Genomic DNA, 25,982 nt, shown 5'->3' with positions numbered 1-25,982 from the left:
GCCCACCGACAGCCGGGCAAGAAAAGCGCCCGCCGAGGCGGTGCCGCAGCGGGGAGTGCCTTTTTCGTATGCTCTCCACCTAGAGACGCCTTAAATGCCGCGCTGTGGCAGCCTTGCCTCCGCTCCCCCCTTCCCCATCGCTGCTCGTCGTGGTTGTGGGGCGGCGGCGAAGGTTTTGGCTCGGAAACGCGGGAAGCGCCCCAGCCGGCAGTCCGGCACGGCGTCCCGCCCGCCTCGTCGGGCCGGCGGGAGAAAAGCAAGATTTAGCTAAAGCTTCAGGGCCCGGGTGTCCTCGGCACTCCCTGTGAGCTCACGTACGTGGCTGAGCGGGGAGGAGAAATGTCAAGCTGATCCAAAGGCAGGTTTCGTGTTAGTTTTTAGGTGAGTAAAGAAAAATTTTAAGGAGGGAAAGAAACATTTCACTTCTCAGCCAAAACTTCTTTTTCAAGTGCCTGGTTTCTGTTTAGAGCTCTTCTCTAGGCTAGTGGTGGGGCACCTATCCACGTGGTGGGCCTAGTTCGGGGCATCCAGATTCAGGATAACTGGAGTGAGGCAATGCTCCAGTTCCAAATCAGGAAGAGACAGTGCCAGCTCTTTTGTTTATTGGGGGACAGGAATAACTTCCAAAGTCTGCAGGAGCCAGGACACTCGCTTCTCTTCTCTCCAGCTTCGAGCGCTGATTGTAAGGGTATACTACAAGTTACCAAACAAGCATCATCCTTCAAATGTCACTCTTCAAACCCTGATCTACCCAAGGACTCTGAATAACACAGTAAATGAAACAATTCTGGTGAACTATTATTAGAAAATCAGGGATGTCATGGGTGCGAGGGAGTCTTTTAGCTAAAATTGTTGTCCAGTATGCCTAAATGTGAGAATGTTAATAATCAGCCTGATTTTCAAATATTTTCATGTAGTTTTCTATGTATGGACTTAGTTACTGGAATCGTGACACAATGATTTAAGGACATCACTAACAAAATTACATTAGTTGTGGGAACACTTGCAGGACTGGAAGTGACTCAGAAGCCAGAACTTGTTGTTACAATGCCCTTCTAGTAAAAGGAATACACTGCAAAACCCATTACAGTTGCAACCTCTCACTGGCAAATTGCAGCCTCATTAGTAAGCTTGGCAAGATGATGGGGGTTTTACATTACTAATCCTCTTGTTAGCCCCTCAAGTGTGTGACTGAAGCGCTCTTTCGGGAGCAGTTTCGGGAAGTGAATGTTGTAAATATATTTCCTTTATAGGCAAACAGATGCTCTCTGTCTTTGGGGCTATCAAACTGGCGCATTCACAATCACACAACTCACTTAAAAATAAATGGGAAGAGAAGGTAGTAGTTAAACCTGTCAAAAATTAAGATCTAATGATAATTGTAAGCATATAAATTTTGTCATATTTTCCTAGTGAGCCAAGACACATAAAGTAACATCAAGTAACTTCCTCTCCCCGCAAAACTGTCTCTTCAGTGGTGTGGATGATGATGTGTAATTTTTTTTTAAATGAAAGAATAGATTAATCTATTAATGACATATTGACCTGCTATGCATTAACATTACTATAGGGCAGTATCAATTGTTATCAGACACGCAGTAGGTGGTCCTGTTCATGTACTCCACTAATACAAGAAATTTAGGTAACTAGGAATAGGTCTGTCACAAGTGTCCACAAGCACTCCCTCATGTGTCCCTCACACCACAGTCTGGCTGAAAGCATGTGTCATGCATGTAGTAAAGAAGCATTATTACCTCTTAACTGTGGCTGGGAGCTAAGAAGGTAGCAAGGCTTTTCCACTGCTGGTGGAGTGACTGAGTGGGAAAAAAAGAGTAACAGGAGTAACAAAGCCAGTATTACAAACCAATGTGCTATTACAGTAGCAAGGAGAGCATCATCAACTGGTGATCAAAGCTCATTGTGAGGGAAGGGTATCTTTGGTTTCAGTGTTTGAGAAGAGGTGCCTGTTGGTAAAATCTGTAAGGCTCAAATACATGTCCTTGTGTGTTAGGGTCTGGCCAGGAGAAAACACAGCCTAATAGGGCAGCTGGCAATGGTCACCCAAGGTTCAAAAGCTATTCAGACTTCGTTCCTTCAGAGTATTCACTCTCATTCTCTGGCTGAATTGTCAGTTCATAGGCTTACAGTGCAGGGTAGAGACAAACAGCCATTGGGTTCTAAAGGTAAAAATGTTCAATATAATGTAAGGACAAATTCCAATTTTTCTCATAGATTCTTTAAACCAGGCTGTTCTTCCCTTAGGTTGACCTGGGAAAACTGTGGAGCATCCAGCCAGGCTGCTTTCACATCAGTAGAGCACACTGGTAGCAGTTTAACACATTTCCCACAAATGCTTTATGAAGGACGCATTTCCACAAAGCTTCTCAGATAATATTCCCCCTGATTAAAGAGCCTCAGGAAGGGCTGAGGAGAACAAAATGCCACACCATGAGGTTAGCTTGTCATGGGCTGTAAACAAGGCGTCTGTAGCCACACCATTCAAAGCTATTTCTCCTCTGTGTTCTTCCTCTGTTCATTAGGTACTGGCCTCTGGGTGGCTTCTGCTTTGAAAAAAATAATTATTCAAACTCTGCGTACATATCTCTTTTCGACAACAACTAACTCCATTGTGTTACAAGGACAAAAACCTTTGGTAACAGCCAGGACAGATGGCTGAAGCCAGGCAACACATTTCAGAGGTGTGCCACACCTCTGTGTTATCAAACCTGGTTTTATTGGCAAACCTCTTTATCTCTGATATTTTAATTAAAGTGCCACACTTAAGGATATTCTTGTTCAAAAACCTCATATTCAGTTATTTTTTAATGCCTCGTTATGAAGAAAAACTGGAAAACATGATCTGATTGCAAACTAAAAGCTGAACAATCCAAAGAATACAAGCTATGTCATTTAATAAAAATCTTGTTTGAGGACTTATTATTTATCTTTTGTGGTTTTTTTAACATGTTGGGGATGGAAACAGTGCTGTGATATTCAGCCAATATCCCTGCTGGAATGCTCTGTTCTTTCCATAGTGATACTATGTAAGCCCTTGTCTCAGGGGAATGTGTAACAGTACAGTGCCAAGATGCTGTGCTGAGATATTTGTGCCTTCATACCTCCTTTTCTGCAGGGCTTTCTGCCTCTAAAAAGACATCTGAGTTACTTTCCCCTCTTTCTCTCACTTCTTTGATCTGCTTGATCATTATAGTCTAGCTTACTCTTAATTTCCTCTTGCTAGCCCATTTTGAAAGCCTCATGTATGATTTCCAGTTAATAAAATTGCCATTGGGATGCCCTTTCTCTTCCTTTAGCATAATCATCATCACTCATGAACAGATGCTGGGGAGGCAGATGATCTTTCAAATGTAGCAAGGAAGACTAGGAGGAGAGTGCCTGGAGGCAGATTCAACCACTTACAAGCATGTAGTCACACACCGTGGTGCTAGCGTGCTTCGGGTAGGGAGGGGAGCAAGAGCTGAACATCAAAGTGCAATGGAAATGTAAAATCCTTAGTGCTGTGACTCCTCCTTTCATCTGAGCTTTTTCTCCTGGCAAGGTGTTGCAGGCAGTTCTGCTTTCTATGCCACTGAATAGATTCAAGCTTCAGTGAATGTAAATGGATCTGGTTTTTATCCTTTAGAAGTTCTAACACTCACTAAAATTAATTTGATTGAAAATATTTTCAATCAGCAAAAGCAGGTACAAACAGTCTTTCTAGGACAAACAAGGCTCGGGTATTCTTAAGGCTCAAGCTGCAACAGGATGGGGAAGAGCAGGAAAATTGGGAACAATCCATCCTAGAGGACTCCTTAGGCCGGGTCAAAGTCATACACTGCATGGTAGCGATAGATTGGCTTCTGGCCCAGAAGCTTTGCTGCAGAATTCTGCCTGTCCTTTTGACACTGTGTCTCGTCCCACTTGCAGTCAGCTGAAGTATTTGAAAGAGATGTGGCAAACCAAATGTACCAAATCTATACTTAGCGCTCCCTTTCTGGCTTTGTACTGGGAGCTGGGAACACCCCAGGACCAAGCTCGTGTAACATTTTGTGAAGTAAAAGGCTACTGGAAGATGATACCCACTCTTTTAGTTCTAGGCCCCAGAAAACACAATTTGCTTCAAATAAGGTTTTAGCTCGGCGAAATGACTACCTGCTGCTTGTGTAGGATTTGGACAGCAGAGGGTGGCAGAGCGCAGTTCACAAAGGGACTCGGGGTGCTGGCGGGCGCTGGTGATCGGCCCCCCTGCAGCCCGTGCGGCTTCGTGCGGCTGAACGGGTATTTAACATTCATTTCCAGCCTTGAGTCTTCCTCATCTGTCATGTGGGATCAAGATTTATTCCCTGATCTCTTGTTGCTAGTGCTGTTGCTTAACTGCAGACAGCTCTGCTGTGCTCTTCTGTCTTGTCTTTCATATTCTGTTTGGTTTTTATCGTACATTCAGTTACTAGAAAAAACATTGTCGTCGTTATTTCCTCGTAAGCCCAAACGTCTGTTGACGTCAGTAGGAGTTTGACAAGTGTGAGTATTTCTGTGATGTCTCTAACCCTTTCAGTGCTCCAAAAAGTAGCCCAGTGGCTATTGTACAGGAGAAAGCGCTATGGAAAAAGAAGGCTGTATGTGTGCATGTGTATAAAAAACTGAAATGTAATATAAAAAGTATAATATATAAGTTAACATAGCAAGAACTCCAAACTGAAGGAAGTAGAGATCTTCAGGCTAATTTTTAAAGTTTTGTCAAGAAATTCAAGAAATACTAAGTTAATTACTTGCAGCTATACCAACAGGCAGCCTAAAACAATTAACGTTTACTTATTTCTGAAGCACTTTTAACTTTTGTGAACAGTCTGAAAATTTTTTCCCATCTGTGGAGGCCTCTCCTGATTTAAGAAAGACTTCTCTAATGTGATATGAGCAGTATCTCATGAACTGTGGTTGAACCTGTGGTACAGACTGCTACTGGCAAGCATTTTGAGTAACCGATTGTCCATATGAGATTAAAAAAAAAAAATATTTCTGCAATTTACAGCTTACAGTGAAGTCTGAATAGATACTCTGTAAGACTGTATTTGTGTGTTTGCATGTTTGTGGTGGGTTGACCCTGGCTGGACGCCAGGTGCCCACCAAAGCCACTCTATCACTCCCCTCCTCAGCTGGACAGGGGAGAGAAAATATAAATAAAAGGCTCATGGGTCGAGATAAGGACAGGGAGATCACTCACCAATTACCGTCACAGGCAAAACAGACTCAACTTGGGGAAAATTAACTTAATTTATTGCCAATCAACCAGAGTAGGGTAATGAGGAATAAAAGCAAATCTTAAAACACCTTCCCCCCGCCTTTCTTTTCTTCCCGGGCTTAACTTTACTCCTGATTTTCTCTACCTCCTCCCCGCCAGCTGCACAGGGGGATGGGGAATGGGGGTTGCAGTCAGTTCATCAAACATTGTTTCTGCCGCTCCTTCCTCCTCAGGGGCAGGACTCCTCACACTCTTCCCCTGCTCCAGCGTGGGGTCCCTCCCACGGGAGACAGTCCTCTACGAACTTCTCCAATGTGAGTCCTTCCCACGGGCTGCAGTTCTTCATGAACTGCTCCAGCGCGGGTCCCCTGTGGGGTCACAAGTCCTGCCAGCAAACCTGCTCCAGCGTGGGCTTCCCACGGGGTCACAGCCTCCTTTGGGCATCCCCCTGCTCTGGCGTGGGGTCCTCCCTGGGCTGCAGGGGGACAGCCTGCCTCACCATGGTCTTCCCCACGGGCTGCAGGGGAATCTCTGCTCCGGTGCCTGGAGCATCTCCTCCCCCTCCTTCTTCACTGACCTGGGGGTCTGCAGGGCTGTTTCTCTCACATGTTCTCACTCCACTCTCCGGCTGCAGTTTCTGTGCCACAGCAACTTTTTTTTCCCTTCTTAAATCTGTTATCCCAGAAGTGCTACCACCATTGCTGATAGGCTCGGCCTTGGCCAGCAGCAGGTCCATTTTGGAGCTGGCTGGCATCGGCTTTATCAGACATGGAGGAAGCTTCCAGTAGCTTCTTACAGAAGCCACCCGTGTAGCCCCTCAGCTACCAAAACCTTGCCATGCAAACCCAATACAGTGTTAAACAAATTTGGCTACAGCTGCTGTATAATATCAAAACCAACAGTTAACATGGTTCACAGTAGGCAATGCTCAGTGATGTAATATCAATTAATTTATATCAGTGCCCTCCCAGGAAGGGAATGTTCTTCAGTCTTGCTCATTTAGGATTATAATCTTTCTCTGATCTTTGAAGTGATGAAATGAAGTAGATGATCATGGAGGCACAGAAATTAGAGCAAGAAAAGAGCTATTAGACCATATAGCTCATTATTCCATCCCTAAAAGGCTACTCTGCAGTGCATTCTTGGGTACTTTGTCCAGTATACATAAAAACCTGGGAGCATGGAAATAACGAAGGAGCAATTCTAGTGTGCAGATATGTCAGTCCTTTTCTCTCTGCTTTGATCCAGCTATAGGATGAAGCAAAGCAGTAATTGCTGCCATTATAGAGAACAAATCTATTTGCATTTCTACAGTGCTTCAGCTCTAGCTGTGAATGTCTAATCAGTCCTATTGCTGGAAAAATATTTTCCAGCCTCTTGTCAAATCCATGTCTGATTGCATTGCATTACCACATAGCCACTTAACTCCACCCATGTCCTGGCCCACATCAGTAGAGGGCTGTGGTGAGAATTTTTTAAGCCAATGCTGGCGTGTATGAAACATAATACAGTAGTGTCAGTGGTTCAGTAAATATTTCTTTCACCTCTAATAGAATACTGCCCAGCATAACATGCAAGGGTAACTGTGCTTCTAGAACTGAAAAACTCTGAGTAATGCATATATAAAGATCCCATTGCACACTTTTGCAGGAATAGTGACATTTGCCCCAATGTCCTTACTAGCCATAATAATTACATTGCGGTTTTCTCACACAGACTTCCCCTGCAGTTTTGATTGTAGGCTGTATTTCTCGTTCCCTGTTCTACATGCTTTATTGGAGTGATAAGCACTATTGAGCAACTGCTACATTCCGATGCAAAAGTAACCGCACGATGTGAAAAACATTTGTAAATTTACCCTGAATCTGAGTAAGCTGGACCTGCTTTTCTACCAATCAGTAGTGTTGTTCTGTCTTCACAAACCTGGAAATTTAAGGTCAGTTTAAGCTTAGTATGCAGTTCTCAGGTCTGATATAGTCTCTTTGTTTCCATCACCCAGCATGGAAGTGTTGTAACCTGGCCAGGTTAAAGATCCCTATAGGAAAAGGAGGTGGCTGGAACAGCACAGAACTGGCACCCTGTCGAACTGCTCATGTGAGCAATGGACATGCTAGAGGTGAGGACAGATCATTCATTACTCCTAAGTTCCAGCTCTGCTCAGTCCTTGATAGCCCTTGGTTCAGCTGAAGGAAAATGTTGTTCAATCAGTTGTCATAGACTTGGTGAAAAAAAGCAAAAAGTGTAACTTGCAATGAAATAATCAGCTTGTTCTTACAGGGGAAGTTGAGTTTACTTTCCTCCTTTTTATTATCAGTTAATTTATGTTAGTAAACACTGTGTCTTATAAAGCATTGTATCACATGAATTTGGTTTACTGATAGGCAAATGTTTATATGATTCATCTGACAGAATTGTTCATGCCTAGAAAAGAAAAGGGGACTTTTTCTCCAAGCTCTTTAAATACTCAAAGATCAATAAAATATGTTCAGGGCATTGTCAGGGACTGACAGTCATGCCCAGTGAGTAGCAATATAAGTCCACAGTTATTCTGCATTTAAACCCTATTGACAGGAGCCAGTGTCTAGGAGCGATACTCAATCTAAGCAAGTGAAGAAAAGAAGACGCAACAGCTTTTAGTGTTATTTCCAGCTAGCCAAATCCCATATGCTTGCCTTATTCATGTTTGTGTTTAATTTGATATGTAATTCACATGAGTTAGACAAAAATTAGTCATCCCATTTGATGTTTTTACATACACAATTAAGAATTATATCCCCTGTAATCTATTGTCACTGTGTTAGAGCTGCTCCAAAGTTAAAATCTTTTATACAAATATCTCAATCTTTTTTCATCAAAGATATTTATTCTTCATATATTTACAAAGTAAATTTCCCATGTCAAAGCAGCCAATACCTCACAACTGCATTTCCATTTAATCAATTTAATTATCATTCATTTGCCTCACCCAGGAAACATTTAAGGCAATTTTCCACTTAATCATTTCAACTAAAAGCTACAGTAGTAGCTTTAGATTTTAAAGATTGTCAGACCTTATCCTGTAGAATGGGAAATTCTATTTTTTAAACAAGACACACAACCATTATGGAGACCCTGTAATGGGAATGGCGTGTCCTGTAACCGGGCATGTGCAAGCCTTGGAGTTTAGAAAAGTGCCCTTCGTGAGATGCATCAAGTCAATCTGTCTTAAAGATGTTACTTCCAGAAACTGTTCAGAAATGCTGTGGTAAAACTCTCTTTTATACATCTGACTTGTGCCTGTGTAAGTCTTCTTAATCAGATCCTAGTGCTAGTAAAATAAAATACAATTCTTTAGAAGGTTGTTCTGCCTTCAGGGGAAGGGAAATGAAAAACTGGAGAGGTAGTGAAGTAGATCTTGACTCATCTGTAGATTATGCTGGAGGTTCAATCATATATCCTACAGGATCCTATAGGTTTATATCCTACAGGATCCTATAGGTTTATATCCCACAAACCAGAAGGAATAAGCAACAACTTCCACCTACTGCCTTCTACTAGCAGTAACTAACCAAATTTTCTGGCAATTCCTAAGCTTAAATGGAACCTTGGTTGTTGTCAGTGAGGACCATGGGTATAGGGTAGAGCCACAGAATGTACTGCTGTGTGGTTGGGGTTCATGCCGTATGAACCCCATTAAAAGATGAAAACAAAAATTCTACACGGGGCTTTTTACAGGGTTAAAGCCTGTGAGGCAGAAGTTTATGGATCACTCCAGTATGGTCCAGATCTGACAAAAAGCAGCGTGTTCTCTGAATATGTAGTATATTCTGGGTAGCATGGACAGGAGATTTTCATTTGCATTGTCATTCACTACCTTGAACTTGTCAGTTGCTTTTAAACATACTTAAAAGCAGAGGATTAGGGAGTGACTTCTCTAATCCCATCCCTCACACTCCACAAAGAGCAGTTGCCTAACATGCAATATGTTTGGTTATTATTTGTCTTTGCCCCAAGGGAGTTTCTGTGAAAAGGCTGGAGCAAGTTAGTTTAAAGTCCGCTTGAAGCTGAAGGTAGATATTTTTGGCAGCCAGACTGGCAGAAGTTTTTGGGACCTTCTTTCAGGCCAGTCACTGGCATAAACCATTCCCTGAGGCTGCCAGAGGAGTAGGGACTGGAATAGACAGGGAATGTAGAAACATAAGTTGTCTTATTTCCATCTAGTTGCCCAGTATTCACTCTTCCCCTATTCCCAGTGCTCCTCAGGTATGGTAACTAACTGAGCCATCTTTGTCATAGACATTTTGCAACATCAGAGAGAAGAAAAAGTCAGATATTCAGCACAACATTGTCACTATCATAATTAGCCATAATTAAAGGAACAGAATCATATGTGATGCATTTTGATATAAAAAAAACTGTAATGAAGAAAGAGCTATGTTCTATGGAGCAGAACCAACAACACTGTGAAAGATCTGATTAAAATATTTGTGTACCTACTGAACAATGTAATCTCTATGATACAGTAATATAATCAGGTTGGGGAAGGTACAACGCATAACACTGCAGACTCATAACTGCAGACTCAGCTTCCTCACAGGACACTGATAGTTGTCAAATTTTTTACTATTACAATTTCAGAAGCCACAAACCTGTTAAATAAGAGCGTTTTAAAATAGCACAATAGTAGGCTTCTTTGGGACTCTGCTGCTATATTTAATGTATTAAAAAAACATTTCTATCCAGCACACCAATTAAGGATAGCAGTATAAGCAGAAGATAACCTGTTTGCCACAAGTTAAATAAGTGTTTTGAAGCTCGTGTCTTGCTGACTTAATCTGAATCATATCAGGACAAATATTTTCACCCTGAGAAGTTATTTACTGGCCTAGGAGGTTCCTATTTCTGAAAGTTTATCACCCTAGTTTCGTGTCACATTAGACCTATGTGTATGCCTGTCATTCACTTAATTTTTAAATTTTTTTTCCAAGAAAAAATATCATGGTTTTCACTTGACCATAAACATCATTACGCATTAATACTCTTATATCCCTAGAAACAGGAGCTAGCCTGGATGCAAGAAATCTTGTCATTCTCCTCCATCCTTGTTTGCTATAGCAAGGATGCTGTTTAAAAAATTAACCAAAACTTAATATGTTTGTTAAAGGTTGGATGGGTTTCTTTTCCTGTCAACATACTTACAGTGATTCTCAGATTTTCAGAGGTCTAATTTTTGGATTTCAATTACAAAGGAAGAAAATCTGGCACAAGACTGAACCATACCCCTAGAGGTAACCACACCCTAATTTAGAAACATGAAGCTCAGGGTTGATATTCTTAAGTGTTCCTTATTTCTATGGGAGATTGAACCAAGTCCAGGTAGATACATGAAGACTCTCAAGCCTTAGAAAGGTCCCTGTCTGTCCTAAAAACATTCAATGGTTTCATCAAAATACATTTTACATTTCAAAACTGCACTATAAATTAAATGTCCATCTAGGGTGCCTGACAATCTCCACTTATGGTATGGGTATGAATTCCTCTTTTTTTTGTTCTTGAGCACTTGTATCACTATTTGACTGAGCTAATCCAATAAAAATGCTTAAATGGTTTCAAACATGTTTCTCTATAGTTCATTTCATGCCCTATTTTACAGCAGGTTATTCTCTAATCTAATTTACATTATTCTGAAATCACAAACTGATTGTAATTATCTTTAAATGGTAATACAAGCTCATTTAAAGGGAACAACAGGTACTCCAGTGAAAACCTGCTGTAACAGGTCCTTGCAAATAAGATCATGGGTTTTATGTAATTTTGAGGGGAAATATTAAATGAAAATATTTTCATATTTTATATGTAAAATTCAGTGTTTACACCGTATTTTTAAATGTGGGGCAAAAATATTGCTGTTTCAGAATCTTGGGGGGGGGTCATTCTGAAGTTTAGAGAATAGCTGAATTATTCATGAATTAGTTCAGCTTGAATAATAAACCAGAAGCATGAGTCTGTCTTCTGCATAAATTGATAGCAGGTTAGTATCTAGCAATGTTTCTACACTTGGAGAGAGAGTTCAAAACATTATTGGTTCTCACTTTCTTGACTCAAAATACTTTTCTTTTGAATTTCTGCTGAATCAGCCTTTTTCTTCCTTCTAATCATTCAGGTCTGTGAGGTTTGAAGACTTTCCCTAGACAGGTCTTTTATACTAACATTCTCAACTGTCCTGAAACCTATTTCTGAAATTAGAATTTTGCTGTTACATGGAGTTCTAAAGAAAACTCATACAAAAGTTTTTTTTGACACAGGGAATGTTCTTGAGGTTGAAAAGACAAAGTGATCCTCATATATCCCTCTGTCAATATAATAATGAGGTGATACTCAATGATTTTAAAGGTTAGCACATTTGAAGCTTCAAAGGTGAAGAAAACAGATACAAATTTCTGTTCTTGGTCCGTAGGTAATCTGTGATACTTAATGCTATGAGATGTTGTTAAAGCCATGGATTTAGCAAAGTCTTTAATAAAGTCAGACATTTCTATTGATAATGAGATGGGATTAGGGGTCTTCACATTTCAGAATACAAAGCACCCACTCAGCAGAGAACTAGAAAGAAACTTCTCTCACAGAAGGCAGTTTTATAATTGACTGCAACAGGTTGAACTTAGAAAACTCTTGAATGTTTTGACCAGGCTAAATTCTTCAGGATATTGACATGTTGTAGGTAAAGAAAGAACCTTGCATGTTATGATTGCTATAATAATGATAGTAATTGAAATAACTCATTGGTGAACTGAATTCATTGCTGACTGAATGAATTAGCCAATTAATTAGTGAATCTGATTTACCTGACACCCTGACTGACTTTATGTTTTAGTTCAGTACGTGACAACAGTTGTGTAATCTAAGAACTCAGAATTGACATTTAATTACAATGTTTTTAACTCTTGTAGGTAATACCATCATTATCTTATTTTCCCTCTGTAAACTAGGTATTTTCAGCCCTTCTCTTTTCATATAGAAGTCTCTTAGTGTCACTAATATTATTCTTAGAATTCCACCACCTTCTGTACAACGGTGATTTCGGCATTTCTAAAATAATTTACCATTATTGTATCTGGAAAATCTTATGTCTGATTTTTTTAGATTTTATTTGTACTGTCATGAGGATATCTGTCTCAAAATAGGTGTGTAAGATTGTCAATTATTCAGTATCTATTGGAGGTTCTCTCAATTAATAATACCGAGTGAAGTAAGTCTTGATGTAATGTTTAAATCTTTGTAGTGCAATAAATTATTCAGTGGCACTATGATTTGGACACAGTACAGTTGACAGTGCTTCATGGCTCATTTGCCCAAGTAATTGTGAGATTTTAGTCATCACTCAAAGATCAAGTGGAGCTTTCTCATTGCAAAGAGGTTAGGTTTTTATGTATGTAACACATAATGGCTCTGATATAAATGGAGCTCAGGAACACGGGGATCCTGAAGCTATGTTATGCTCATTAGAGGAATATTAAAAATGCATTCAATAATACCGTGCAGTTGTGAGCTGTGGTTAATTGGTTTGTATGTCTTCAATGCAAAATGTTGTAAAACTGTAGTACAGTAAGGGCTATTTGAAAGTCAGTCTGAAAAAAAAGAGGTTTGTTTTTTAAAAAAAAGAACATGAAATACCATTTATTGACAGTTTCCAATTATGTCTGGTGACCTCAACTAACTTTTCAGCTCATGTAGGTCCACATCTTACTCCCTTTTTTTCACTCCTCATTTACTTTTGCTACATTGTTAGCATTACTTAGCAAAATCTACAATTGCATCTTGAGATTTTGAACTTGGGCAAAATGTTTTTTCCAATTTAAAGCAAAGCATCTCTGTATCTCAATAGGTATTTTCCCTGGTCAAATGTACTACAGAAAACTAACCAAAATAAAATTCATACTGACATGTAGCAATTCTTTACTTTCTTGAGCACGACTCCATAGAAGGTTGTTTTTAAGTAAGCAAAGGCTCAGACATTCAGGCTTTCTGACCACTTGGGCATTCTGCATAGTCTCATTCAAGCCAGTCCTAAAGAATCAAACACAAATATGGTTGGTCTTTCCTAAAGTCAAAGGACTTAACTTACCCGGGCATGACAGCCTTGCAATTGGGCACAAATGTAGCAAACACGGTAACCTCTGAGCTTGCTTTCAGCGATACAGTGATGACAGATTAGCACAGGCCTCTGCTACCAACTAGCATGCACACACCTTGCCGAAGCCCATGACTGGATATGTTTGCATGTGTTTCAATTGATCTCTCCCAGTTTCAGTATAAGGACAGTCTCTCGTTTTGGTCCTGTATCAGTAAAGGTGGGCTGTAGAACCCAAGATAAATATTTTAAAGCATGTTTCAGATCTCTTCAATTTTTCTGTTACCAGTGGCCACCAAATTGACTGATATAGAAACCTGGCTGGATTTTTTTATCCACATTCAGTATGTGTTTCCTTGATTGTTCGAATAACTCTGAACAGCCATCACTTTCCCAAAAGTCCAACACCACACAAATATCTAATGAGCTAAGCTACTGTTGTGGTTTAACCCCAGCCAGCAACTACACACAATGCAGCTGCTTGCTCGCCTCCTTCACAGTGGGATGGGGGAGAAAATCAGAAGGGTAAAAGCGAGAAAACTCATGGGATGAGATAAAGACAGTTTAATAGGTAAAGCAAAAGCTGCGCACACAAGCAAACCGAAACAAGGAATTCATTCCCCACTTCCCATGGGCAGGCAGGTGTTCAGCCATCTCCAGGAAAGCAGGGCTCCGTCACCCCTAACGGTTACTTGGGAAGACAAATGCTGTAACTCCAAATGTCCCCCCTTCCTCCTTCTTCCCCCAGCTGTATATGCTGAGCATGACGCCGTATGCTCTGGACCACCCCTTGGGTCAGTCGGGGTCCACTGTCCCGGCCGTGTCCCCTCCCAACTCCTTGTGCCCCCCAGCCTGCTCGCTGGTGGGGTGGGGGGAGAAGCAGAAAAGGCCTCGGCTCTGTGTGAGCACTGCTCAGCAATAACGAAAACATCCCTGTGTTATCAAAGCTGTTTTCAGCACAAATCCAAAACATAGCCCCACACTAGCTACTATGAAGAAAATTAACTCAATCCCAGCTAAAACCAGCACCAGCTACCTATAGTACCATGGTTACTGAAATGCAGCCTTTCTTGCTAATACCCACATACGTCATACCTCTGAGGTGTAAAGTGTGTTTCTCTTCATTAGGCCTTCCCATCAAAATTTCTGATTTAAGAAGCAAACAGAAGATAATCTGTGACTACTAAAAAAATTCTGGTGGTACATCTTTTCCATTGCTCATTGGGAAATGCTAAGCAAAAGCACTTCTTACATCACCTAATCTCCTGCCAGGAGCACAGCTGTGCTCAGTTGAACTGTTTCTCAGATCTATAGATGCTAAAGCTATGCGTATATTTCTTATATTCAGCTGTTGAACAGTCATTGTGCCTCAGGTAACTATGTATGCAGTGGATTTGTAAAGCCAGTTTCTTTTCTGTTCTTCTGGTTGTTTCTACAGCAAAAGGGGTTTTATTCTTGTGCGATTTATATAGAATAGCTAAAGGTGAATTTATTATCAGTTTATGGTTACCTGAGACACTTCACTGAGTTTTTCTCTTGCTTTGATTCATTAGCAAATGATTTATTGAAGGAAAAAAACTGATAATACCCTTTCTAGTGACAAAACTGATTTAAAAGATGACAAAAAGAAGAATATAATAGTACATAGAGCAGTTTGAAATGATGAATCACTGTAGCCAAAACATTTGATGTGCAGCATTCCACTGTATAGAAAAAGTTATAGGAATATATTGGCATGGTAGAAATAGAAAGATCAGAATAAAGGAATGAGTATTTCATGTTCATCTCTACTATTTTTGTTTTTCAGCACACATTTTAAATTCTGACTAGTGACTTTTTATTACTGTTGTGATATTGATCAGTCAATCACTATGTTACTTCATACACAAGCAAGAATAAAATAATCTACTTTTCCTATTGTTGGCTTATTAATATTGCTATTCCTTGTGAAAAGAAAGAAATACAGCTCGGGTTTTTTTCGTCTTTTGCTTGCACTATTACAATCCGTAGCTATGTTAAACTGGCTTCAGGCTACAAGATAATCATGTCTAGATAGAGTAAGATTCTTTAGGGAGTTAGAACATGAGATGAAAAATTCTCTGCAGATTAGAAAACATATTTGGCAAGAAAGGTTTACATTACAAGTCTCATTCATGCTACATAGCATAACTGCACAAACAGTTTAAATCTGGAATTATGTTTTTTAAACCTTTAACACAATAAAGACCCTTAGCAGTAAGATTCAGCAGTGATGTTGCAATGGATAACAAAACTGAAGAAAATACAACTGCTGATAAAATCATCAGGCAGATGGGGCTAGCTGTATTGAGGATACGGTATGTGTATTGTACATCTTCACTTAGCAGTTTCTGTTACATTCTAATTATGTCCCCTACAGCTTTAAATTAAGAGTAGATTCTTTTAGAACTGATAGGTTTTCCCATTGCCTTGCATGTGATGTGAAGATTCAGTTACTTATCAAAGAAGGAGCATCCTATGAAGCAACCTGCCAATATATATTTATTGTCATAGTTTTTCAGTTTGCTCTAATGCAGAGGCATAGGTGCTGTGGTGCCAGTTTCTGCAAGCCGAAGATTTGGCCAGGATTTTTTAGGAAGCAAAGCTCAGCACAAGTTTTTTTACCTGACTGCACCATTCAGGCATATTTTTACCATGAGGGATTTGTAGGATTTATTTGAACTTGAATTGTCTCATCTCACATGTACCTAAGCTACCTTATGCAAAGGTAGCCTGCTTGTCATTGTCATCTTGTTCCCCTTTGTTCACTGTTCATGCATATATAGTCCCTCTCAACAGTTCTTTTGGACACCATCTTATCTTGCATTCGCAGAAATGCTGGTGACTTGGGTTGGTTTTTAACGAGCTGCATTTAGGTATAGTACAGCCTTTTGTTATATGTTTAGATGTCAGGTATGCTGCTTACTGACATGTTTCTTATATGGCCTTTCTCATCCACCTATATGGCTAAAACTCTTGCCAGGCTTTCACCTTTCCTGTCTTGATGACTCCAGTATCTTCTTCCTTCATGGACGTGGTCTGATCCCATCTGTGGCCATTCACAATGCTTCTGTTAAAAATGTTCTCCCAGTTCCTTGACAGCTTCTTTCTTTGCATCTTTCCTCCAGCCTCCCCATTCTGTTCTGCATCAGACATACCCAGCTTGCCTCTACTTTAAAACTACAAATTATCTCTCTTCTACTAGCAGTATGCTGGATAGAAATTTTACTGTTTAGAACTTTCTGACAAGAGCTTCCCCCAAACCCCTAAAGCAATTTCACTCTCTCATTTTAGATCCCTTCTTAAAACCAGCTGTTGCTAAAGGAAACTCTTGCAAAAAATAGGCTTCTGCTGAGCTGCATCTAAAGCTTTTCCTGAGCATTTAGATAGTGTCTTGTGGAGTAATTACTCTGTAAAGTCCTTAGGAGAGGGCTCTTTTTTTCCCCTCTGCATTTAAACAGCAGCTAGTTCAAGAATGTCCCAATCCCAAAGCAGCTAGAGAGCAGCTTTATAAATAAATTCACTGGAAACTTCCAGCAGTACCCACACAGCCAATGTGCTTTCCAAACTCCTTTCCTCAATGCATGGCAATAAAAGGTTAGTAGCAGCAGAACTGTGGTAGTAAAAAACCTGGTCCTTTTACATACGGAGATTCTTCCCCCTTTTTTCACACAGGCAAGCTTTAATCCAGTCCAGCTTAAAAAATGTAAGGACAGCCCAATGCTCAGAATCATTAAAGCCTTGCAGAGATTTTGTTTCTGTTCTTCAGTGTCTGTTATTTTCTTTAATTTTTTTGTCAGCCTAAAGTTTATTTTGCATTGTTGTACTGAGATTTTATGTGGTGTACTTGCCAATTCATACTGGAATTTATGTAGTTAAAGCTCAGTTTCACAGATGATTCTTACTTCAGCAAGTCAACTATTTATGTGGTATCTCCTCTACTGTGTAATGACAGCATTGTATGTAGCATTTTTTAGAGATGAGGCAGTAAGTGCCAGATTTGCATAATCTGGAAAATTCTGAATTCTCCTGTGTTTCATTACATTACCAGTTTTTTCTTTTCCTGTTGAAGTGGCAAAATACCTGCTGTAGCTTGATGGGCTCATCCCCACACTTTCAAAAAAAATATGTTTGGGTGTAGAAAATGTCAGCTCTCCTGCGCAAAGCTAATCTGAGTTTCATTCTCCTGTTGTACTATTGTATTAATGTTCCAAATCCATGACCAAATCAGTTATTCACAAGTATTATTTGCAGTGCTGAACCATTGCTAAGTCCAACTTAGAAGTCTTCAGCGACTGTTTATTACTGATCAATTTACTTGTCATTTCTTTCTAAATGTTCCTATATTGTTTCTAATGTTTCTAATCATCTAGTTTCTGATTGCACAAATAAATTGCTGAATTTGCATATTTATTCATGACAATAGGAAGTTGATAAGGAGGCAGGGCAACCCCAAATCAACTCTCTGCTCTGTATTGATTGTATGTAGCTCCCTGAACAGTCATATATTCCTAGATGCCAAAAAAGACATGGTTTAGGATGCTTTGTCACCTAGCAGGATCCACAGCTTCAAGTTACCTATACAAAGCTAGAGGGACAGAGGGGAAAAGAATTAGACTTCAAAGTGTAGGCTCAAGCTCAGGCTTCCATCACCCAGGATGAGGACCCAAATCACCTGATACCACATACACTTTCACATTCATGCACTTTCCAGCTCTTTAGTTTAATGAATAATGGCAAATGATAAGCAAGGTGGAGCAGCTTCTAGGCACTGGGAACCTAGAGTCTCTCTTTGGCATGTTCATAGTATCTAGGAAAAATGAAGGTGAACGAGGTGAAGGAGGGGTTTGAATCTGAGGCTCACATGTCTTGCTCTATTAGAGTTGAATGAAAAGGGACTGCAAAGTGGAACCACCTCTTTTTCATTCAGCTTTGGATTTTGTGAGGGCCAGGTCTCAGCATCTCTCTAACAGACCTCACTGGCAAGACAGGTCATTCACTAGTTTGTGAATCCCAAAGAATCTTTAGACAAGCAGTACGTGCATTATATAGTGCTGGACAAGCCCTCCAAAAAAGACCTGTTGGGAGTTAAGAGGCTTTATGGATGAAAATTAAGTGTAGTAAGACTCTAAGGCAGCAGCTCTGAGGATTCAGATTTCCAACGTAAGTAGAAGTCTCCTATCTAAACCCTTTCATAGATCTGTGCCTCATTCTTTTTGTTCCATAGAATACTACTTGCTGATTCATTTTGGGAAAATAAAAGAACACTATCTCAAGTGGCTAATACAATATTCTAAATGGTGCACAGTTCATGGTATAAATGCAAAATCCAGACATATACAGAAAATAGCAGTTACTTTGTAACATTTGTTATCAGAGAAGTATCACATAGAACTCAGAGATAAAGGTCCCATAAGGGGCAACCACTTTCCAAAAAACCTTAAAATATAGATCAAAACCAAGATTTTAAAAAGTATATGAAATATACAAAAATTACTTTGCAGGTGTATTTTAAAGTTAAGATTTTCAAAGTCACATTGGAAATTAGGTTTACATTGATTTGCAACTTAGCTTCTATATTCTTTATGCAGCCTTGAAGATCTCAGTTCTGATATTCTAAAAGAATAAAAAAATAAAATTTAGCATTCTAGATTAGTAAAAAAGCAAAGTAAAAAAGATGATTTCACAGACAGGGATCCGAAAGATGGAACTATCATCCTACTAAACAGATTAAGAGCTCCTAATATTGTTAACTTGATTTGAGTCAATAGCCTACTCTATGTCAACAGTGAGCACTGGGTTCCATTCTAGTGGGACAGGAACATTCTGGAGGAAATTCAGTCTCACTGACACTTTGACTTATTTACAACTTTTTAACAGATATTTTAATATTTTTTTTTAACATATATTAAGTGGATTGTTGAAGACGAATAAAGCAATCAGATTTGCTGAAACTTGGTGGATGTAAACTTGCTAAAAATAACCTAAATGTATCAAATGAAATTACACCAGCCCTAAAAATCAATAAGACTATTTTTTTCAATTCTAGTTTGTAATAGCAATAGAGGCATCAGTGCAGGGTATTTCCTTGGGATTAATCTCCTGCTGTCATTGGGGTATGCTTTCCTCACTGGATTTCCATTAAGAACAGTTATGTTGTGTAGTACTGGATGATGTTTAATATCGAGAGCTCAGGTATCCAGCTGAGATCCAGCTTTTCAATATGTAGTGGAAAAGTCACACTACATCATCAACTAGTACTCTAAAAAGAGTTATTAACATTTCTCATAGACAAATAGCTTTATTTTTTAAATTTGACTATATATTAGAGTGTGTGACCTGAATAATCTCTGTCACTGAAGACAATGATAAAGTCAGAGTGAAATTTTTTAATAATAAAAAGTTACAAGCTGGAATACACAGGGTTGGAGTCTGATCTCAGTTTTACCAGTCTAAAATGCAGATTAACTCCTGTGATTTAGAATTGGAATTTCTCTTAGTTCTGATCTGTAAAACTGAGAACAGGATCTGATGTCATATACAGGATAACAAAAGCAATTTTATTTACAATGTAAATTTAAAAAATACTAAACACATAACATAGCTTGTGATATATCTAGAGAAATACAGTAAAGGTAAATTCCAATTATTTTAGTGGATGTGAAAGTATATCCTGTATTACAATGAATATATTAAATTATTTTCCTGAGAGCAAACTCTTGGCTGGTATAAACTGCTATAGTTCTGTTAATTTTACAAACATCAGAGAACTTACTCCTGTTCAGAACTGCCCTTTGATTTCTAGTTTTCAAAATAGCCTCTAGATGGACTTTTTGTGTAGTTTGGAGAAGATAATGAGAAATCAAATTCTGAGATTACTAGCAAATTATAATTGAAAATGAAATAAAATTTTCTGTTTTAAAGTTATTTAAAGATACTTTAAAGTTATTTAAAGTTATTTAAAGTGAAGGGAGGTTTGCATTTTGTATGGCTGTGTCTAGTAAGAAATCACTGATAAATGATGATTAATGATCATTTCAATGTATTACCTTCATTAAAAATATACAGCTTTTAAAGAAAAGATAAACCAGTGCATTTTAAAAGTTAATTTGCAATAGGAAATTATTTCTCTGCATGTTTTCATATGTGTTAGATGGAGGAGGTACAAGTACAGATTCTTGTGGTTTAGTTAAGCCAGCAGTTTTGCACATAATCCAAATGTATGTCTGCACTTAGTTGGGTTTATGTTTGAAAAATTGGACCTTTGCCATTTTAGCATTACCAAAATGTATTAAGTAGTTCATGAATTTAAAAAAAAAAAAAGAAAATATAATATTCTGAGTTTGTGGTTCTCTTTTCTCTGTTGGATGAGGGTTAAGACCTCAGTGGTTAAATCAGCACCATTGTTTAGTCTGATCTTCAGTTTTATTTCCCTTTTCAGTGCAGGCAAAAATTGAATGATATGTGAATTAAGACCAAGTTCTGTCAGTCTTCAACTGTACTAAAATTTATGGCAAATTTAGACCTCCTGTGTCCATGAAAGACTCCTGAATCAAATTTTGTCCAGTTCATCTGCAACTTTGTACAGACAGTAAGCAGAGACATATTGAAAATATTTAGTAATGTATAAGAAACAAAGCTAAAGACCAGGATGATGTCTACACTGGGTATTTAAAGAATTATCATGACTAAATTTGCCAGATAGTCAAAACTTAATTTTATTTATTATTTTAAAATATTTTTAACTGAGTCAGAAGAGTATCTCTGGTCAAAACGGCAAGCAGGTTGGGCAATTATTTCTAAAAGGCATGCGTATGTTCACTTCCATTACTGTTGACTTTTGAGACAATTGCAAATCAGGATAGCAGCACCACAGTCAGTTTTTTAAGAACTCATTCCTTAAAGCAGACATATTTGTGCTCAGGATAAAAAGACTAACTTCACTGCAGGGTCTTGAATCATTATTTTTTGGGAATGGAGAGAAAGTGAGCTCATCAATCAAGGAGACCCACAGCTGCATAAATTGTTTTAGAACAACTGGTGGCTGACTGTTTGCTAGGCAGCTTATGTAAAGACAGACACAAATACTTAGGACCATTGGGGAATTCTGCGGTGACCTAACTGCTTCCCTCTTAATGTAATAAGGTTACTATACTTCAGAAAATCTGCAGCGTGGTAAAGTATCTGAAAACAATTTGTAATTAACTCTCAGGCTGTTTGTTTAGTAGCCTTTTATCTGTCACTCAGATCTTCTGTACTTATGTGACTTCAGAAACATTTTAGGAGTATAGCTGAGGGCAAAACGTGGCTAGGTATGTGAATGCATGTAGCCCTGTTTAAATGATTTTTTTAAAGTCTAGTTAGAAGAGCACAGTTATTAATTTATGTGTTGTGATTATGGAAAAGGTATTGAATGCAATGGAGTTTTTTATTAAATAGATTGGAAATGTACAAAAATTTAAAAATCAACTAGAAGTTCTAACAAGTGAATTCCTTTTTTCAAGGTATTTCAAGATTCTTGTTAGAATACACATCTCAGATGGCATTACCTAGTTATATAAACCAATAACATTTCCTGTTGAAACTAGCGAGGATTTAGCAGTGCATTTTAAAGTGTGACTTTATTGCCTCACTGTCATTCTGAGTTGTTAAATATCTGTCTCACTTGGAGACCTTATCTGGAACTTTGAATACAGCTAACATTTAAAAGCTGACAGAATAAAACAATTAATTTAGAAATATTAGAGCAAGCCACAGACCTGATAGTAGAACTGCCTTTGTTTAAATGTTCTACAACATTAGACAAGTTAGTCTTAATAATGTCTTCTTAAGCTTGCATTATCTTTCCTTTTGAAAAATAAACAGCTAAAAGCATTGTCCTCTGCTACCAGCAGATGACAATTATTCAGAAAAGTCTTTGCTTTGGAATTGTCTGTGACATTTCAATACAATACTTGAACAGTTGAATAGGAATTAGAATTTTTATATGATAGCAGTTTATGTTCAGTATTCACACGATATGTTTGTTTAAAAGAAGCTGAAGAGAATAAAAACCTGCTTAGTACTGTAAATTAAGCATGAGTGTTACTTACTCTGTCTGAATACCTGTCTTATCTTTCCCCTGACAGGTTGATAATGTATGGTTTTGTGAAGGCCATGGTACACATTGGCCAGTTGAAAGGATGGGAATTCCACTTCACCGACTGTTTATTTTTTGGATCGCTGATGTCTGCCACAGATCCAGGTAACCGTTTAAAATAAATTACTTTCTCAAAAGTCAGAAGAGTAAATAAGAACATAACAACTGCATGTGCCATAGAAATGTTCAAAGTCTCCGTTCTTGATTTTTTATTCCCATAGCTGTTAAATGTCTGGTCTGATATTCTGATAATCATAAGTCACATTGGCTCCAGAGATCCCTTGTGTTTGTTTTAGTAACTGGTTTACCTATGTTTAGCTCATGAATTTTATAAATTATATGGGGAACGTAGCTTTCGGATTTGGCCATATAAATATTGGATTTAAGGTATTGGTTTACAATTTGAATGCAGTGTTTCATGATAAATACAACACTAAAAAAATAGATACCAACAGGTTGACTTGAATTCACAGATGTGAGATTTAAAGCCTAAAGTTACAGTAAATTGCCAAGTGTGGGAAACAGACTCAGTGAATTTTGGAATCACAGAACTACAGAATCATTTTGATTTGAAGGGACATCTGGAGGTCTTCTAGTCCAACCTCCTAATTGAAACAGGGCTAACCTCAAAGTTAGCCTAGGTTTCATAGATTTGCCTGGGGTTTGTTACATTGAAAATGTTAATAAGAGTACTCTGATATTAAAAGGAAAGTATTGCTTTTTGCATCTGTGGGACAATAGTGAAGGAGGAGGTGAAAAAAGGATGTTTTTATATGTTATCTACAAAGAGACAAAGTACAAAGTCTGCCAGGGTACCTTGGATTTTTGCAAAATTTTCAGTTGAGCTGTTACAGGAAGTAGAACAGAAAGCATTTTGTGATGCACATGACGTGCTGCATTAGTGTTAACTAGCCTTGAGAAGCTTCTCTGAGAAACTTATGAATAAATCTTTCAAATTCCTGGCTATTAAAAGAAATGACAAAAAGCAACACTGTTCTACAAATTTGTTCCATTTTTTAAACGAACCCTCAATATTTAACAAACAACTTAGAGCTTGTGATTTGTCATTCTGATGGTTTAAAAATATTTTAACCATTTATTTCTACAAAACTGGTTGTTGCAAGATTGCTGTAAAAGCTGCATCAAATTGTTGTTCTTGAATTAATCCAAGCATCCAATATGCTACCACTTATAAAATCACCCAACTACTTTAATAAGATTCAGGACATGATTGGAGCCTATCCTCAGAGCAAGAGAGAAAAACAGAAACTGAGAGGAAACCTATGAAAATAAATTGCTTATGGAACAAAAGGTTGCTTACAGCTTCCAAGTACATTTCTTGATTGTGCCATGAATAAGAATATTGCAGTTGGCTTAGTTTCTTTTCCCATTTTCCAGTCCAACACTATTTAGTTTCACAAATGAACGTGTTCACTTATGAGGGGAAATATGTAAGACAAATGCACTGATTTTGATTATAATAGTATTAAATCACCACTGATTAATCTGGAACAATCATGAGAAAAAAAAGAGAAGCTCCTCCTGCCCTGGAAGGAATAAGAAGTGACAAGGATTACTTTTCCCAGATTTTTAAATAGGCTTAAAAAGCTAACACTGCAGTTAAGAAAACTGCTTTCAGTGTCAGAAACTATCATTGATTAATACTGTTTGTAGTTACTCTTCTGCTTATATAGAGTGTCTGTGCATCTCCAAGAGATTTTTTAATGTTGTCTTGTTCCCTCTCCCATCTATTCACAGTATTCTAAGCTGTTTCATGTTTTTACTAATCTTATCTGTAAAATTCAGTCCCTCAAAGACTTAGATAATTTTGAATGAAATTTTTGCTTAATTAAATGGTAGACATTGATGAAAATATTTCATTGTGTTGTAGGATTTGCTAGTGAATTATAATCTCAAGCCATGTAAAGAGCTCATTGGAATTCCAAAATCAGTTAAAACATGTTCCCCTGGAGGACTGATACATACTATAGCATAAAATAATCAGTCTAATGATTTTATATGTAATATCTAGCTTTTTAAAAAAAAGAAATCTCTGGTAAAATGTTGTTAGTGTTATAGAAAAGGATAGAATAATAAATTACTGTCCTAAGATTAAATAATAAATTCCTGTCAGATTTGCTACCTGATTTTTCATTTAATTCTTCACTGTGTAGGATTATAAGCTCATTTAAAAAAGAGATTTAATTTCCCTTGGCTGTGGAAAGCAATTAAGTCTCAAAAGATGTTAAAAACTGATCTGTTGACTTGACAGAAGTTGTTTTGATTGAGTTCCTTATTTGTAGTCGTAAAGATGACTGGTAGATGTTTACATGTTAAATGAAGACTTTTACCAGGGCAGTAAACAAATGTATGCCAGCTAAAAGTTGCTGATATTGTTAGGAAGAAGGAAATAATGTCATAGCACTCTGTAGCTTTTATTTTTGAAGGGTATTTGAAGATCTTTAACACAGAGATTTTCACATAAAATTAGTTCAGAAAAACTGCTTTTATATGCTATAGGTTCACTTATATAGAAAACTAGCACTTGAACTAAGATTAAGAAATGAATTTATGACTGGATATGCTTGGGACTGTTGCATTATAGACTGTGATCCCTAAGCATCTGTGATACATAAGGATGCTTCAAAAAACTCTCAGGTCTCTAGAAAGAAAAGGTAGAAACTTCAGGGACGAAGCAAGGTTACTTTCAAGTGAATCATTCATTTTACAGGAAATATCTCCTACCAATAATTTATCATTTCAGCAGAAAAAGCTTCTCATTTCAAGACTTCAGGTGAGAGGTTTAATTTCTAAGCTATAGAATTTTAAAATTCCCAAATTCTCCCTTCATTAGTCTTTGATTTAAAATTACAGACCAGTGTTTATATTTTTTTCTTGTTATTTCATCTCTGTAAATGTTGAAAGGGTTTCCCTTGTGTTAGTATTGTTTTTTGATTTCTAATATTACCTGACTCTGGAATTTTTTTGGTGTGATCCTTTCAAAGGGGATAGAGCAGTTCCTCCCTATGTTCTGGTACATGCATCACTCATCAAGAGCAGCAAAGAGACTGTGGAAAAGTTGCTGGTGTGGCGAGTGGAGCCCCCAGCTCTTGGTCTCTGAGCATCAGAGACCTTCAAAATGAAACTGCCTCACATGTGAGTGTGGATAAGGTTATTCTGACAACAACTGGCCTCTGTGGTTGAAAGGCAGACACAGCAATAAGCCCCAGCAATAGGCTGCTTCAGGGTACCAGTGGTTGTAATGGAATAAGGTGAATGACAGAACAAAACTGGCACATGAATGAAAAGATTTGACCTCTGCCTTCGCCATCAAAAAATAACTGAAAAGTACAACTTTGGCAGTTTATCTTAGCTGTTGTTATTAACACATTCTGTGCAATGACCTTCCAATCCAAAGACATTTCATGTATCTTTAGCACTTCTTTTTTTTTTAACTTTTGACATTTCAAGCATAG

General features: G+C 38.2%; 1 protein-coding gene across 1 annotated transcript in view; it reads left to right on the top strand.

Annotated features, from left to right (window-relative positions):
- The window catches only part of SLC9A9 (solute carrier family 9, subfamily A (NHE9, cation proton antiporter 9), member 9), a 215,988-nt gene that overhangs the window by 29,260 nt on the left and 160,746 nt on the right, over positions 1 to 25,982 (top strand). Inside the window, exon 5 of the mRNA XM_010568429.1 lies at positions 22,496 to 22,611. Within this exon, the coding sequence (XP_010566731.1) occupies positions 22,496 to 22,611 (116 nt within the window). The remainder of the gene's footprint in view (positions 1 to 22,495; positions 22,612 to 25,982) is intronic.

This window comes from Haliaeetus leucocephalus, unplaced genomic scaffold (genome assembly GCF_000737465.1).
Source record: "Haliaeetus leucocephalus isolate CR32 unplaced genomic scaffold, Haliaeetus_leucocephalus-4.0 Scaffold240, whole genome shotgun sequence".
NCBI classification, from domain to species: domain Eukaryota; kingdom Metazoa; phylum Chordata; class Aves; order Accipitriformes; family Accipitridae; genus Haliaeetus; species Haliaeetus leucocephalus.
Note: the sequence above shows the minus strand (reverse complement) of the source record. Positions and strands in the feature narration are given on the sequence as shown.